The sequence below is a fragment of the Martes martes genome (assembly GCF_963455335.1).
Source record: "Martes martes genome assembly, chromosome: 11".
In the NCBI taxonomy this organism is placed as follows: domain Eukaryota; kingdom Metazoa; phylum Chordata; class Mammalia; order Carnivora; family Mustelidae; genus Martes; species Martes martes.
The window spans coordinates 89,391,899-89,404,787 of NC_137899.1; the positions used below are offsets into that span (position 1 = coordinate 89,391,899).

At 43.6% G+C, this 12,889-nt stretch overlaps 1 protein-coding gene across 1 annotated transcript in view; it reads left to right on the forward strand.

The window, feature by feature from the left end:
• Window positions 1-12,889, forward strand: part of EXOC4 (exocyst complex component 4) — a 721,703-nt gene that overhangs the window by 602,374 nt on the left and 106,440 nt on the right. The window contains exon 14 of the mRNA XM_080818086.1: window positions 5,829-6,007. Coding sequence (XP_080674212.1) covers window positions 5,829-6,007 — 179 coding nt within the window. The remainder of the gene's footprint in view (window positions 1-5,828; window positions 6,008-12,889) is intronic.

The following is a 12,889-nucleotide window of genomic DNA, read 5'->3' on the forward strand; positions in this document are numbered from 1 at the left end:
GCTCAGGACCCTGGGATCATGACCTGAGCTGAAGGCAGCCGCCCAGCTGACTGAGCCACCCAGGCGCCGCTCCTCTGCTACCAGTTTTAATGGGGTCATTGTTGTAGCTGCCCGCGGAGACATTCCTTCCCGAATACCTGAAAACCCACCTAGCCCCAAGTCGAGGGAGGGGGCAAGAGTTGAACCTCTGTAACTGTTTATAATCATGAGAGGAAGGGCCATTTCTGCTTTTATTCCTTACTTCCCAGGCCTATATTTTCTTATTTTGGTGGGGGGGTTGGGGGGAAGAGGTTGGAGTACTGAGTCAAGCCCTCCAGCACGCCAGCCTGGTAAGTGTTAGCTTCCAACCAGACCCTTAGCTGAATCCTGCAGGGGCCATCGCACCCCTCTGTCAGGCCAGCTCCTTCTGGGGGGATGGCCTAAGCAACGAGAAGGGCATTCCGGGAACATCAGCCCTGCCGTATGCTTCTTTCCTGTAAAAGAAATTTCTTGGCCAGAAATACTATTGAATAGGATAGCAGGATTGTCAGCAAAACCTTGAGGAAATCTGACAGTGGTGCTAGTAGAAACATTTCAGGTAAAGGCAAGCAGTTCTGTTAAGTGGCTGTGACAGTGGTGGGTACAATACCGCCCCTTCTCAGAGGGAAGAAGCCTGTGGGAGTCCCCTTTGCTCTTTGAGCCATTCCTTACTTTTCCCCACTCTGTCCCACATCAGAGGGGAGTGCGCTCCGGCAGGTTTCCAAGGCTCCTGGGCGATAGGAAGCCACGGGGGAGACTGGGGGAGATTTGAGGGGAGAGCAAGGGAATGTGAGTGTACGTGGCATGTGACCAGATAGAGCCCAGATCTGCAGATCAGTCATTCTGAAACAAATTATTTGGGATGTTTCTTTCCTAAGTGCATTTAGTCTGCTGAAGATGCAGATCTTTTTTTTTTTTTGGCCTAAGATTTCAGCCGATAACAGAACCATTTAAAGACTAAATGGAGACAATTTTCAGCATCTTTGGCAAAATTCTCTTAAATGAATTCTTGTCGGATAGACCTCCTTCAAGATTATAATTGTGTGGTAAAATTAAATTAAACGGGTTTTACACTCTTGGCAAAAATCTCTTAAATGAATTCTTGTCAGATCAAGCTCCTTAAAGATTATAATTGTGTGCTAAAATTAAGCCTCACAGGTTTGACACTTCTGTAGTTTTTTTATAGGCGTCTACGTGAGCCTGTTGGCCTACCGCTGGCGAAGGGGGCTCCTCGCGCGGGCCTCGGTAGCTGGCCCACACAAGCTTTGAGTTCCGGTTCCTGTTCCCGGCTCTGTCCAATGACCTGTGGGCCATGACTGAGTGCCTGTCCCATCTGGATTTCTGTTACTCCTCTTTCTCAGGGTAACGATGATTCTGCTGCCCACGTCAGCCAAATATATGTAATGTCTTCCTTCATTAATGAGCTCGCAGAAGCAGCAGAAGGTGAGGAGTATGTAGAAATTCAGATCTAGAAAGAGAAACAGTGTTGGCCCAGATGCTGGGCGGTCGTTGTTCTGACGGTGAGATCCTCTATGTCGGACAGTGATGGCGTCTTGAGCAAGCCTGGAGCCTCGGTCTGAACCAGACAACCACCCATTGCCTCCCCATGTGGCTTAAGTAATTGTAACATCCACATCCTCCTATTTTCCGTGCTAAAATTCTTGATGTGTCCCTTCAAAACATTTTCTCATTTGTGGTAGGGTTTCCAAGTTTTGTTTTTAATTAAAAAGTAAACACGCTCTTTGGAGAAAATGTGGAAAATACAGAGAAGCTCCAAGCACGATCCGGTTACACAGTTAGCATTTGGATGTGTAGACATCCGGCCTTTTTTGGTTTAGATAGACATATAATCTTTTTTTTTTAATATCCTACAGTACATATAGTTATATAACAGCTTATTTTACTCAGCTGGGGATCATAGCTAAAAATAAGCCATAGCCAACATTTTTCTATGGTACCAAGTGTTTTCTACTACATAATTTCTAATGCCTGCGTAGTTTTCCATAGTGTGGATATACCAAAATTTATTTAAGAAATTAGAAGGTTTAGAGAAAAGATCAGTAGTCAAGCAGCTAAAGCCATCCCCTTAAGGTTACTGTAACACATAAAAAACCATCCACCAAGCTCTTTGACACACACAAATCCTCCAAGGAATGATTTGTGTGTGTGTGAAGTGGTTATAACTGTCAATCATTTATTCCCGATGTCATGGCTTCCGTGCTCTCTCCAGGTTGTTAGGGGATGATTATGGATTCCTGTCAAATGAGATGTGTCCTATGTATTCAACATGAGGCAGTTTGTATTTTTCTCAGTCTGTTGCTCTCCCGTCGGAGGAGGTTAAGCAAATCTGAGTGAGCCAAAGGGAAATGGGATAGGCACCCAGGGCTAGAAGTACACCGCAGACATGCCCAAGGCCCAGAGAGCCCCACACAAGCAGATTAGACTTCTACATAAATACATTTGTCTTGATTGTCACATTCCACCCAGGGTTACACCTACACGCATAAAAATGCCTCCGAGCCTGTTTTTCAAAGCTGTTTGCCTCCCCTGTTGCCTTTTAACCACCCGGCTTGGAGGCATTTTTTGTGTTATATCTATCAAAGATGATTAAGGGGCCGAGAGAGTTGATATATAAGGACAGATTAAGAAAACTAAATATTTACAGCTTGACTGAATGACAGCCACAGAGAAGATGCTCGAACTGTCTGCCGGGCTCAAATCAGGGAGGAGACATTGTTTTGCTTTTCCTGGTAACTTGATTTTAGGGATATCTAAATTCAGGGAAAGTTTTCCGAGGTTGACATCATTTATGCTAATTCGATCATTGTGTCAGTTAGAAATTGCATTTAGCTGCTGGTGGCAGAAACCTGGAATCACAGTGGCCGAAACAAATAGGGTTTTATTGTCCCTCCGGTGACACGAAGCCCAGAAGCGCATTGTCTGGGCGTGCACTGCAGCTCCGTGGTGGCGTCGGGGCCGCCATGCCCTCCTAATCTTTGGCTCCATTATTCTCAGCACTATTCTCATACTCCAGGTCATCTGATGTTTGAAGAAGCACTATTGCAGCTTCACCTGCCTTAAGTGCATTTCAGAAACGCAGGGGGCACAAGAGGTCCCTGCCGGCCGAGATTGCTTAAAAGGGCTTTCTCGGGAGCCCACTTACTGATTTTGGTTTATAGCTCATTGACCACCGCTTCTGCAAGAAGGGCTGGGAAATTGAGCAGGGGATTTGTTTTGTTTTGTTTTGTTTTGAAGTTGAACACATGGCTGACCCCAACAATCCCAGCGTCCTTTGCCTAAGAAGGCCTGGGATGATGGATACTGGGCAGGCAACTAGTGGTTTCCCTCACAGTAATTTACCTCTTGAAGATTCTCGGAAGTCCAGACTCTGAGACGTGGTGACATTTGCTGTGATGCTATGAGGTTCCATTGGTAAAACTAGCCCTTGAGATCTAATTGACTTACTTCTGATCACTTGTCTATTTTCATTCACTCATCGTAGCGTTACCCTGGGTTGATGCCAAATAAACCAGCCATCTCAACAGACTGTAGAGTGGTAATAACTACAGCTTGTTAGCTTTCACCAAGTTCCATGCCCTGGGTCATGCACCTCACATCACCTAAATGATTGTTTCAAAATCCTCCAAAAGGGGTGGGATGTGGAGAAAGGTGAAAGAAGAATGACCCGTGGGAGGTTATCCTACCATTCTTTCTACTTTGGGGATTACTGAAATTGTCCCAGTAAAGATTTCTGAAGTCCCCTCTGATGTTTATATTACTTCGTCCAAAGTCAACACCCTCACCCCCAGCTAACGAGGATCAGAGAAGCAAAGCCACGTCTCGCAGTAAGTGGCGGAGTTAGGATTCAGCACCAGGTTTGAGTGACTTAGAAGCCTGTGCTCTAACTCTTAGTACTCAAAGAAAGCATGCTTTCTGAAACTGGTTAGAGCTGCAGACGTTAGGATTCTGCCCCAAGACCCTTCCCGAGACCGCCGAGTCAAGTTCATACGTGCTCTTCCGGTTCCTGGGCGGAGTCTCTGTTGCCTCCATGACCACAGCTTACCCGACTCAGTCACTCGAGGACGACTTTTCCTTAAAAAACTGGAACCCTGCGTTGAAATAAGAAGCCTCATGGGGACTCACTACTTGGTAGCACACACATTTTTTAATAAGTTTTTAATTCACAGCCGTTGTTTCTTTCCACGTGGAACGTCTGCTTTGGTGCTGGGCTCCAGCGATGAAGCATCGTCCTGTCACCTGTTACTCCTCACCGCTGGCCTGAAACGTAATTTGGTTCCTGCTCCTTAAAATAAAGCCTTTGTTTCTGCTCACTGAAGGTGTTCTAAGTCTTAAAAAGCTTTGGGACTTTCAGAGAGAACTCTCCAGGTGCCTGTTCCAACCTTCACCGGCAGCGGCTCTGCGTCCCTAAAAGACGAGATTTTTCTCCCTAGCAGCGTCAGTCGTCTTCTGTCATTTCAGCCCTCTGTATTTCTGAAAGGAAGGGCGCTGTGGGAATTAGACAGAGTCCCAGCTCTGCCACTCGTGTGTTATGTGGGCACAACTGTTCACCTTCTGAGCCTCCATTTCTGCCTCCGTGCTGTGGTGGCACTGCATGGTCTCCAGGGGCCCTCCCGACTCCCTCCTCCTGTGACCCCACAGAACTTCATTTTTCAGCCTCCCCCCACCAGATATCATGAGCATGCTGGATTTTGTGTGCAGACCATCCAACTTTACTTTTCCAGTTAGTGAAAGGATCCAGCATTGGTTTTTATTGGTCTCTCTTTTCTAATAGTACATACCTTAATGCCTTGTAGTTTGCTTCGGATCCCTTTTACAACAAGTCAGGGAGTAAATGAAGGAGGCCTGTCATCCATCTCAACTATAATCTGCTCTCTCTTTTTTTTTTTAAGATTTCTTTAATTTTTTTTTTTTAGTGCAACAATTTTTTTTTTTTTAAGATTTTATTTATTTATTTGACAGACAGAGATCACAAGTAGGCAGAGAGGCAGGCGGGGGGGTGCGGGGAGAAGCAGGCTCCCTGCCGAGCAGAGAGCCCGATGCGGGGCTCAATCCCAGGACTCCAAGATCATGACCTGAGCCGAAGGCAGAGGCTTTAACCCACTGAGCCACCCAGGTGCCCCTATAATCTGCTCTCTTAAAGAGACTGGACCCTCTTTGCTTTTGATCATTTTTTTTGAAAGATTTTGTTTTACTTCTTTGACAGAGAGAGAGATCACAAGCAGGCAGAGAGGCAGGCGGGGGAGGGTGGGAAGCAGGCTATCTGCCGAGCAGAGAGCCCGATGCGTGGCTCGATCCCAGGACCCCGAGATCATGACCTGAGCCAAAGGCAGAGGCTTAACCCACTGGAGCCACCCAGGTGTCCCTGCTTTTGAACATTTTAAAACATTTTCTAGCTGATTAACTTGGTGGTTTTATTTATCACAATAACCTTCAAACCATGTACATTTTTCATGCCCTAAGCTTTTGGGCAGTGTCCATAGCAGAATAGACAAGGAAAAAAAGCCACAAGAGAGCGGGCATCAAAGCCGTCCCCAGGGACCATCACTGTCTAGGTGAGGCCCAGTGCTGTTTCCTGTTGAAGGTACGAGCATCAGGGAAACTTCATTCTTCTAAGAACTGTCTTTCTCCTACTAGAACAACTGTAAGCAGGTATATGATAGTTTTCTCACAACAGTAAACCTGGGAAAGATAGCGTGCTCTGAAATACTGACAACCCTGCCTAAAACGGTATTGCCCACCCCTGTCTTTTCCGTGCTGTATGTGAAATATGTTTCTGACTTGTCTCTTAGGGCAGCCTTTGGCAAGGAGTCGGAAGTCCTTATTGGGAACCTGGGAGATAAGCTAATCCCTCCGCAAGACATCCTCCGTGATGTCAGTGACCTCAAAGCTTTGGCCAACATGCATGAAAGCCTGGAGTGGCTCGCGGGTCGAACAAAGTCAGCTTTCTCCAATCTTTCTACGTCCCAGAGTAAGTACCTATTATGGCAATGGTTGTGGGGACGGCGGAAGAAGCTAGACTGGGTAGTTTCATTTGAAACACAGGTGCATATACATGTCCCCATATGAGGGGTGTCCCAAGTCGTCAGAAGGTCCGTGCAAGATCTGTGCAAGAACTCTGCTTAGGCTGCACCTCTCACTTTGTGATCCTGCTAACGGAAGTAATCTCTGCTTGCTTGTGTGGAGCATGGAAAGCCAAAAAAGGTTCACGTTCACCATAGCTTGGTACTAAACCTTTCAAATCATAAAATCGTGGAAAAAACGCACCACTATGTCTCCAGAACAGAAAACAGTGCCTTTGTCCTCCTTACAACTTCTCAAGGATAGAACTGTCCCAGAGCTGAGCGCACGGCTGATGTTTTCACTTGAACTGCCGTAAAGCTAATAAAAAAGTGTCCAACAAGAGAATAATAGAAGTGACGAAGGTGCTAGAAAATAGAGACACCAAGAAAAACAGTGATTCCCGAAAAGGGATAGTTGAGAGAGAACTTACAGAATTCAAGGAATGGCAGGCATAGGATATGAAATAAATAAACTTTTTTCTGTTGAGGACCAATGACTCCTAGAAAAATAGATTGAAAACTTTAGGGCACATACACTTTATTCACTGGTGATAAAAATAAATACTTTAGAGCACAACAAAAGCATGAGTTCAGAAGTATGTGTTAGGCCGTTAAAATAGAAGCAAAGAAAAAAACGATAGGAAGAAGGAATAAAGGTGCTGACAGATTTGAATATATAAATAAACAGCAGGAAAAAAGTAAAACAACAGCAATAACATGAAAGAAACAGAATCAGCTTTGAACTTGATATTAGAGTTAACTGTTAGGAGATAATGAGAAGGAAAAAGCCTGCATTGTTTGGGCTGTGAACTTCAGAGTAAGTTATTTATTATCATTGTCTTTTGAAAAGTCGTGATTTGGTTAACCCACGGCTTCCAGCCTGGAGATGGAAGAGGGGGGAGGAACCTCACAGGGTAAATTCTTCCCTGAAATACACACCCCCAGAGGCTCAGAATCCGTTGAACGTTCACCAGCCTCTCGCTGGTTCTGTAGCTCTCCTGAAACTCAGTTGTATGTGGGGAAATGGACAGAAGGAAGGGAGCCTTTGAGCAAAATGATATACTCTGCTTGGAAGTCTTCTTCAAATACTACTTTTCATTTATATTTTATTTTTATGCTTATTATTTAACATAACTTTTTATCTGAAGCTAAAATTACACATTCAGTCTCAGAATCTGTAAGAAGAGGGTAATTTGGGCACAGTGTGGGGTCTGAGCAGATCTGCGTCTGGAGATATCCTTGAAAGGCCCTCAACTTTCTAATCCTGTCAGTGTCAGGCAGTCTGTCACAAGCAGTGGCCGAAATTACCCAGTTTATCTCCCAGCCCTACCCCACTCCAGCAAAAATCAAAGTCAGAGCTCATTTCCCTTTTGCTAATTGCCCAAATAAACAGTTCTATAAAAGGACCACAAGTTTTCCCAGTTTCCTTTGACCCCTACAAATGCAGGGCTGCCTGGGATCCATTGACTAGTGACATCTGGAAGGGGTCTTCTCGTTTGGAGGCCATCAACATCTAATACTTCATAATGCAGTCTCTTATTTCCAGTGGCTCAGCATTCCAGATTCTGTTCTGTCCATTTGAAAAGGGTTTTGCAAAAGCAAAACGGTCCAGAAGCTCTATAGAAAGACCCTGGGTGATGCACACAGGCCAACCTGACACGAGCTCTTCTCAAAAAGAGATGTTCTCTGAGTTATGCTCAGCTTTGTAATTGCACGATTTGCCTGTTGTGTTCATGTCACCGAGAGTACCCAGTACACTTGATATCTAATTCTTGTCTTTAATCATCTCTGTTATTCTGACAAAGATCGCTTCTACCACACCCGTTGCTACTTCGTCTCCTGTGTTCAGTTCCATTTTATAATACGAGTGGTACTCTCCCTGTTCTTTTCAGGGTGATTATTCCACCCAGTGAGTGATTTAAGTGACTGTCAGCATTTTGACGATCAGTACAAAACCCAAGTGAACCGTAATCACTACTTATGTTGTCTTTGCTAAAACAAAACATTTAGCAAACCTGGTTCATCCTTCGAACAGCAAGCCTGGCTCACCCACACTCATCTGTTCTTTGAATTCCCAGGAGAGATGCCCATTGATGTTTATAATTTGAGCAAAGCAGGGAAGTCTCTAGTAATGGGTTACTTTGACTGCTCCGTGTCAGTGTGACTCTAGAAAGGGAATAAGGGATAAGCTCTTTATTATTCCTTTGAAAAGCAAACCAAGTGATTACCTCCACAAAAGTGTTTCCAAATCTGGAGACGAGGTAACATGAAGAAACCGCCAGCCTTTTATCTAGCACTCAGGGATACTCAGCAGGATGGGAAGAAATCCAGAAAAGAAGATTTTAGGCTTATTTCTTGCTCCACATTCTGTTAACTATTTGGGAGATACGTGGCTTTGATAGAATGATGAAGCTATTTGTGTTGATGGACTAGAGGAAATTTGCAGAAAATGATTTCCATAGTAGAATGTCTTTCCAAACATTATAGCATGACAGTCACGCACCCAGAACATCCCATGTCACAAAGAAGAGAGGACTGCAATTTAGTGGCCGGGCGTGGATGCCCAGTTGTCCAAGAGGTGAAAGCTGACCATTTCTTCAAAGATAATTTTTCTGTCTCTTTTAGCATTTGCCTAAATGTCACTCTGTCTGTTTGCACTTAAAAGGGTCTCCTCGCCTCAAAGAGGTCCTGACTACATCGAAGGCACTGCTCTTGCTTTCGTCCTACTGCCATCTGTGGTTCCTGTTCCATTTCTTCTGGTATCCCCCACCACCCTCCTCTTCCTCATTCCTGTTCTACTTAAGATTCTTTCCATTGAAAGAAATAGACACATTGAAGGAAAAATAATGCACTGACTCATAAAACTGGTAAATCAAAGGCTTCAGGTGTGGCTGGATCTAGGTTTACAAGCTAGCATCCTGTCCCAGACATGCTTACACATGCGTGTTCTTTTGCGCACACACTCTCTCTCTCCCAGCCCTTCTGTCTCCCTTCCTCCGTCCCTTGGTATTTTCTCTTTATTGCTTTCCATCTCAGGCAAGCACTTTCCGTATGGCAGCATCCTTGGCCACCAGCAGCCCCAGGATTGTTTGATCCCAGACCAAAAATGAGCATTTTTTTCTAAGAGCTCCGGAAACAGTTCCGGAAAGGCCTTGGATTGACCCAGCTTGTCCTTCTCTCGTGGGTCCCCCCGATTCTCTTTGTATCAGCCTTGTCTTCTGACTCTGTTTTTCTCTGCATCTGCAACCCAGTCTCTGTCTCCTGCTCTACCTTGTAGAACTCCTTTATGTTCAGGACATGGTTTCAGTGCAAAGAAGTTGAGAAGGATCATATTTAGCACTGGGCATTCAGAATCTAGGTTTATACATATTTGCCCCCATGGATCACAATTTCAACCTTGTAGTACAGATGCAAGATAGCATCTGCCCTTTGTACTCTCTGCTGTGTGTACGAATCCTAAACAAAGACTCTGAGATGAACTGTTCGGTTAAGAAAATTCTCGGCAAATGTGACCTACATAAAAATTGTTGGAGTATATTCAATTTGAAAATTAATGGTTTTGTTTTAGAGATGCGTAGCTTTTAAAAATAGACTGCAGAGAACTAGAGGGGTTCAGGGGTTTATTTTGTCTGTACTGCTTCCTCAGGGGACCTCCTGTCTGTCTTGGGTTCTGTAAAAAAATCTTCAGGACTAGAAATCCTAAAACTTCTTGATTACATATTCTGCTCTTTAACCTTACCATCTGGGAGGTCACTTCTTTCTTTCTTTCTTTCTTTAAGTCCCTTTACTTCAGTCTAACCCTCTTTCTTCGGCCTCAGAAATTAGATGTTGAATATTTTATCCATAAAATACTAGATGTATCTGAAAATACTTCCCTGGCCACTACCTGCCCATCTCTAGATATTAAAGACTTCTGGTCTGACAATCCCAGTCTCTGAATCAAGGGCAACGGAACATGGCAGAATTAGGAGCCCAGAGCAGGACCAAGTTCACTCACACCCTCTTGGTTGGTGAACTTGGCTGTTCGTGAATGTGGGCCCAACCGTAGGTTCCTTTGACCCAAGCTATCCACCTCTGCTCACAGTTACCATGACTGAATTTCTTGCTGAGCCCACATGCGGTGTGGGTGGATGATAAGCAATAAAATATGCCCTAGTCTCTTCCAGTCTGAGAAACCGGAAGGTTAAAACATCCCTCTAACCCCCAGGGTGAGTAAATGTTATAATTTTGGTTTCTGGAATTTATTCAGGAATTGTAGTATTAGTTTTACAACTATTTATCTTTTTTTTTTTTAAAGATTTATTTATTTATTTATTTATTTATTTATTTGAGAGAGAGCACGTGCAAGCCCAAGGTGAGGGAGGGGCGGGGAGAGAGAACCTTCCAGCTGATTCCGTGCCGACCCCTGGGATCATGCCCTGAGCCAAGACCAAGAATCAGACATTTAACCAACTGAGCCACCCAGGTGCCCCATCTTGATCATTTTTGAGTGTACATTAGTGTAGCATTAAATACATTATTCATCAGATCTCTGGAAGTTTTTCATCTTGTACAACTGATGCTCTCTACCCATTGAACAATTCTCCATTTCCTCTCCCTCCCAGCCCTGGGTAACCATATTCTATTTCCTGTTTCTTTGAATTCGACTTTAAACACCCTTATGTATGTGGGATCAATAGTATTTCTGTTCTGGTGACTGGCTTATTTCACTTAGCATACTGTCTTCAAGGCTCGTCTATGTTGTAGTATGTGACCAGACAAGAAGGAAATATAATACTGCACTGTATGTATCTGCTGCCTTTTTTAAGCCATTTATCTGTCAGTGGACATTTGGGTTGTTTCCACCTCTTGGCTGTTGTGAAGGGTACTGCCATAAATTTGTGTGTTCAAATTACACTTCTTTCTTAAAGTGATGAAATTATTGCTAGAGATCTTAGAAATCATCTGGTCCAGCTCAGTTATTTTGCCTGTGAAGAAATGGAGGCTTCAGAATGGTCACACCACATGTCTATGCCCGAGCGTGGATGGAAGCAAGTCTTCAAACTCACAATTTAATCTTCTGTCCACTCCATCACTGTCTTGACCAGGACCAAGATTCAGTCCTGGCAGTGCTGGGGAGGCCATTCATGCCATGCTTCTATTAAGCCACCCAGGAGAGTCATCAGATTTTTTTAATGCAAGTGCTTTAAGGCCAACATTTAACCTGTGATCATTTCTGATCATCATTGCCATTGTATAACCAGAATTTCTATTCCTTAAATTTACAGGAGTAGTGCACATATCCCTTTTGAATTTCATCATCCTTGAGAGTAGGACATTTCTCACTCTGTTTTGTTCTACAAGTATTTGCTAACTTAGAAACTACACCTGTCTTGTTGCCGTGTTATGTAATAAATTCTAGATACTGCACAGTCTTATACAGCAGCCACTACCCTTGGGTGGCTCTTTAAATTTAAATTAAATTAAGCTAAAAATTCAGCTCCTCAGTCACACCAGCCACATTGACAGCAATGCAGTGTTTCCCAAACTTAGCAGCGAATTCTCTCTCCGAAGAACATCTCCTAGGACTCTGCTTCCATGGAACGACTTCTGGGAAACACTGGTCCTATGCTATATTTATATAATTTGTTCAGAATCTTTGATTTCTCCCCACACAGTCAGGCACAGGACAGGACAGCTGTTTTACTATTGCAGGAATGTAATTTCATATAATTGGCAAATTTGCACACCATCAGATGATTTCTGTTGCAATTTGGTTGATTATTTGATTTGTTCAATCATTTTTAGAAATGTTCGAGTCAACCAATGTAAAATGACTGTGGTTTCCTTTTTGCTTGTTTCAAACTCGGTTGTGATACTGACACTTCTCCAGTCACTGTGCACCTTCCTCACAGTTCACAAACAGTCTAATAGAATTCCACACCTCAGTTCATTGTCAAATGCTAGTATGTCCATTGTGGGGGTCTAGGGATTAATTTTTTTTATTTAGAATTTTGATTTTGAGGGGTTCCTGGGTGGCTCAGTGGGTTAAGCCTCTGCCTTCGGCTCAGGTCATGATCTCAGGGTCCTGGGATCGAGTCCTGCATCAGGCTCCCTGCTCAGTAGCGAGTCTGCTTCTCCCTCTGCCTTTGTGATCTCTCTCGCTCTCACTCTCTCTCAAATAAATAAAAATCTTCAAAAAATATGTTTAAAAATTGTTTTTATTTTGGAATAGTTGTAGATTCAGAGTAAAGTTTCAGAGATGGTACAGGGTTTCTATATCTATCATATCCAGTTTCCCCCTACCGTTAACATCTTATATTAATATGGTACATTCATCACAACTAATGAATGAATATTGATACATCACTAGTATGTCTTTATTAGAATTTTCTTCACTTTTACCTAATGTCCTTCTTCTGTTCCAGGCTCCCATGTAGGATATCATAATGTATTTAGTTATTATATCTCTTCACGTTAATCTAGACTGTGACAGCTTCCTAGACTTTCTTCCTTTTTGATGACCTTGACAGTCTGGAGGAAAACTGGTCGGGTATTTTGCAGAACGTCCTTCAGTATGGGTTTCCCTAATCTCTTTCCATGATTAGACTGGACTTACGGGTTTGGGGAAGGAAAACCACAGCGATAAAGTGCAATTCTCATCAAATCGTTTCACCAAGAAAAACTCCTATCAATGTGACTTATCACTGATGATGTTCTGGGATTGATTTTTGTGCCTCCAACTCATGTAGCCCTCTCCAGACAGTTCCTCCTGAATTCTGGAGCGACTTTCCACTTTTCCACCATAAATT